The sequence below is a fragment of the Ammodytes marinus genome (genome assembly GCF_949987685.1).
Source record: "Ammodytes marinus genome assembly, chromosome: 5".
Taxonomy (NCBI): Eukaryota; Metazoa; Chordata; class Actinopteri; order Uranoscopiformes; family Ammodytidae; genus Ammodytes; species Ammodytes marinus.
Window position 1 is genome coordinate 4028679 of NC_137234.1, and position 2500 is coordinate 4031178.

General features: G+C 42.9%; 1 protein-coding gene across 1 annotated transcript in view; it reads left to right on the forward strand.

The window, feature by feature from the left end:
• Positions 1-2500, forward strand: part of cadps2 (Ca++-dependent secretion activator 2) — a gene marked incomplete at both ends in the record, with an annotated part of 92368 nt that overhangs the window by 87443 nt on the left and 2425 nt on the right. Inside the window, one exon of the mRNA XM_080028495.1 lies at positions 2179-2283. Within this exon, the coding sequence (XP_079884621.1) occupies positions 2179-2283 (105 nt within the window). The remainder of the gene's footprint in view (positions 1-2178; positions 2284-2500) is intronic.

Sequence of the window (2500 nt, forward strand, 5' to 3'; positions counted from 1 at the left end):
TCTTGATACGTATTGGAAAGAGTTTCCTTAGCGGACACTATATTCACTGTATTTACACTTTGGAAAAGGTGAGTGGCTCCAATATCTGTGAATATTTCCTGCACCTCACTTGCCCATGCACCCTTCACAGTCACGTCCCATTGGAAAACCTTCTTGGCAACCCTCCTCTCTGGGATTTTTATTAAACGGTTCCATAGAGCCAACATACAACCCTTCCACCTTACTTCACTTGGCTCCCATCCCATGTCTCCCGCTATTGCAAGGACTGGGGCAAACCTGTGAACTCCCAGAAAGTATCGTATCGCTCTTTTCTGCACTGTCTCTCCTTTCCCGTTTACTTTTGCACCCCATATTCCCGCCATATAGTCCAAGACTGGACACACACAGGTATGAAACAATTTAGAGTAGGTAGCATATCCCAGATTTCCCAACTGTTTAGTTTTAGCTATTACTCCACCAAGAGCCCTACCCGCAGAACCAGCCAGTACCTGTGTGCCATGCTGGAAATCCATATGATCACCCAACATAAAACCCATGTCTCTTATTCAATAGGTAATGTTTTATCATTTGTAATTCTTTAATAGGGAGGGATGTAGCTCAGTGTGTAGGGTTGGTCGACCCACAACTGCAGGGTCGGTGGTTCGATCCCCCGTCTCCCCGCCACATGTCCAAGTGTCCCTGGGCAAAGAGACACTGAACCCTAAACTGCTCCCGATAGTTAGCTTGCACCCTGCGTGGTAGCTGCTGCTGCTATCGGTGTATGAATGTGTGTGTGCTCCAGTTGTAAGTCGCTTTGGATAAAAGCGTCTGCTAAATGACATGTAATGTAATTCTATACTTTTAAAGGAGACGTAAGTGATATTGTTTTGTAAATATAAGTGTTAAATCGCTCTATATTCATACAGCAATCACTTAAACAGTATGCACAGTTCATAACACAGGACTCTATCTATCTATCTGTCTATCTATCTATCTATCTATCTATCTATCTATCTATCTATCTATCTATCTATCTATCTATCTATCTATCTATCTATCTATCTTAAACAGTATGCACAGTTCATATCACAGGTCTCCCAGTCATTCAGCTTTGCAGTAATTGACAGATAAAATGTGGAGTATCCCGCTCGTTTTATCCAATCAGGAGACAGAGCGCTATAAAGAGGCGGGGTCTCTGTGCCCGTGAACGATGACTCGCTGCTCTGCATTGCGGCACTATCTGATGAAGACGGCTGGTGGTGGTGACGTAGGGACGAGGGAGGGGACTGCTAACTGCTAGTCACTGATTTAGCCAAAAGAACCAAATCACTTACCGAACCTTTAACGGTGCAGTGTGTAATATGACATCATCAAGAAAGTTCTACAAAGTTCTAGAATGCAACGCTCCCTGGGTAACCCCAACCCTTTCGAATAATAGCAGAAGCTACAGTGGCCTTCAAGGACAAGAACAATTCTAAATTTTAAACAATGCACCTGATGACATTCCAACTATGACACTTTCAAGATGGCGGCACTAGGCCTTGGTCCAAAATATGCAGAAATATGGACATATATGAGACCCTTTCTAAGGGAAAAATAAATAATTAAAAAAAAAATTCAGCTATTATGCACTAAATTAAATGTACTTATGGATATTATAATTACTTTCTACAAAATCTGCTAGGAAATAAAACCCCAAATTCTACACACTGCAGGTTTAAGGACAAGTTTAAGATTTTGGCTTCATTGGTCTCATTATGAAGGCGAGTTTATAGCACAGTTCAGACACAAGGCCTTTCAAAGTGCTTTACATGGGCATAACATACATCAAGATTAGACATTAGAAAATCATTTAAGAGATAGTAAAAATGGGGCGCCCTTAGCTCAGTTGGTAGGGCGTCCCCCCCCCATGGGCCTCGGCCAGCAGCGGACCCGGGTTAGATTCCAGCCCGCGGTCGTTCTCTGCATGTCACTCCCCTCTCTGCCCCATTTCAACTCTTTCTCTCTACACTATCAATAAAGCATAAAAAAAAATAGGTATCTTAAATTTTTTATTTTTTTTAAATAGTAAAAATTAAGTAAATACATCAAGATGAAACACACACACACACACACACACACACACACACCTAAACACATACACACACACACACACCTAAACACACATGACTTTTTTCTCCTGTGTGTTGTGTGTTCCAGGAGTGGTACACGGGCAGCACTAGGGCCGTGTGCGTCTGGCTGACGGACAGACTGGACCTACAGCTGCACATGTACCAACTGAAAACACTCATCAAGATCGTCAAGGTAATTACATATAAAAGTATTGTGTGTGTGTGTGTGTGTGTGTGTGTGTGTGTGTGTGTGTGTGTGTGTGTGTGTGTGTGTGTGTGTGTGTGTGTGTGTGTGTGTGTGTGTGTGTGTGTGTGTGTGTGTGTGTGTGTGTGTGTGTGTGTGTGTGTGAGTGTGTGTGAGTGTGTGTGTGTGTGAGTGTGTGTGAGTGTGTGTGTGTGTGTGTGTGTGT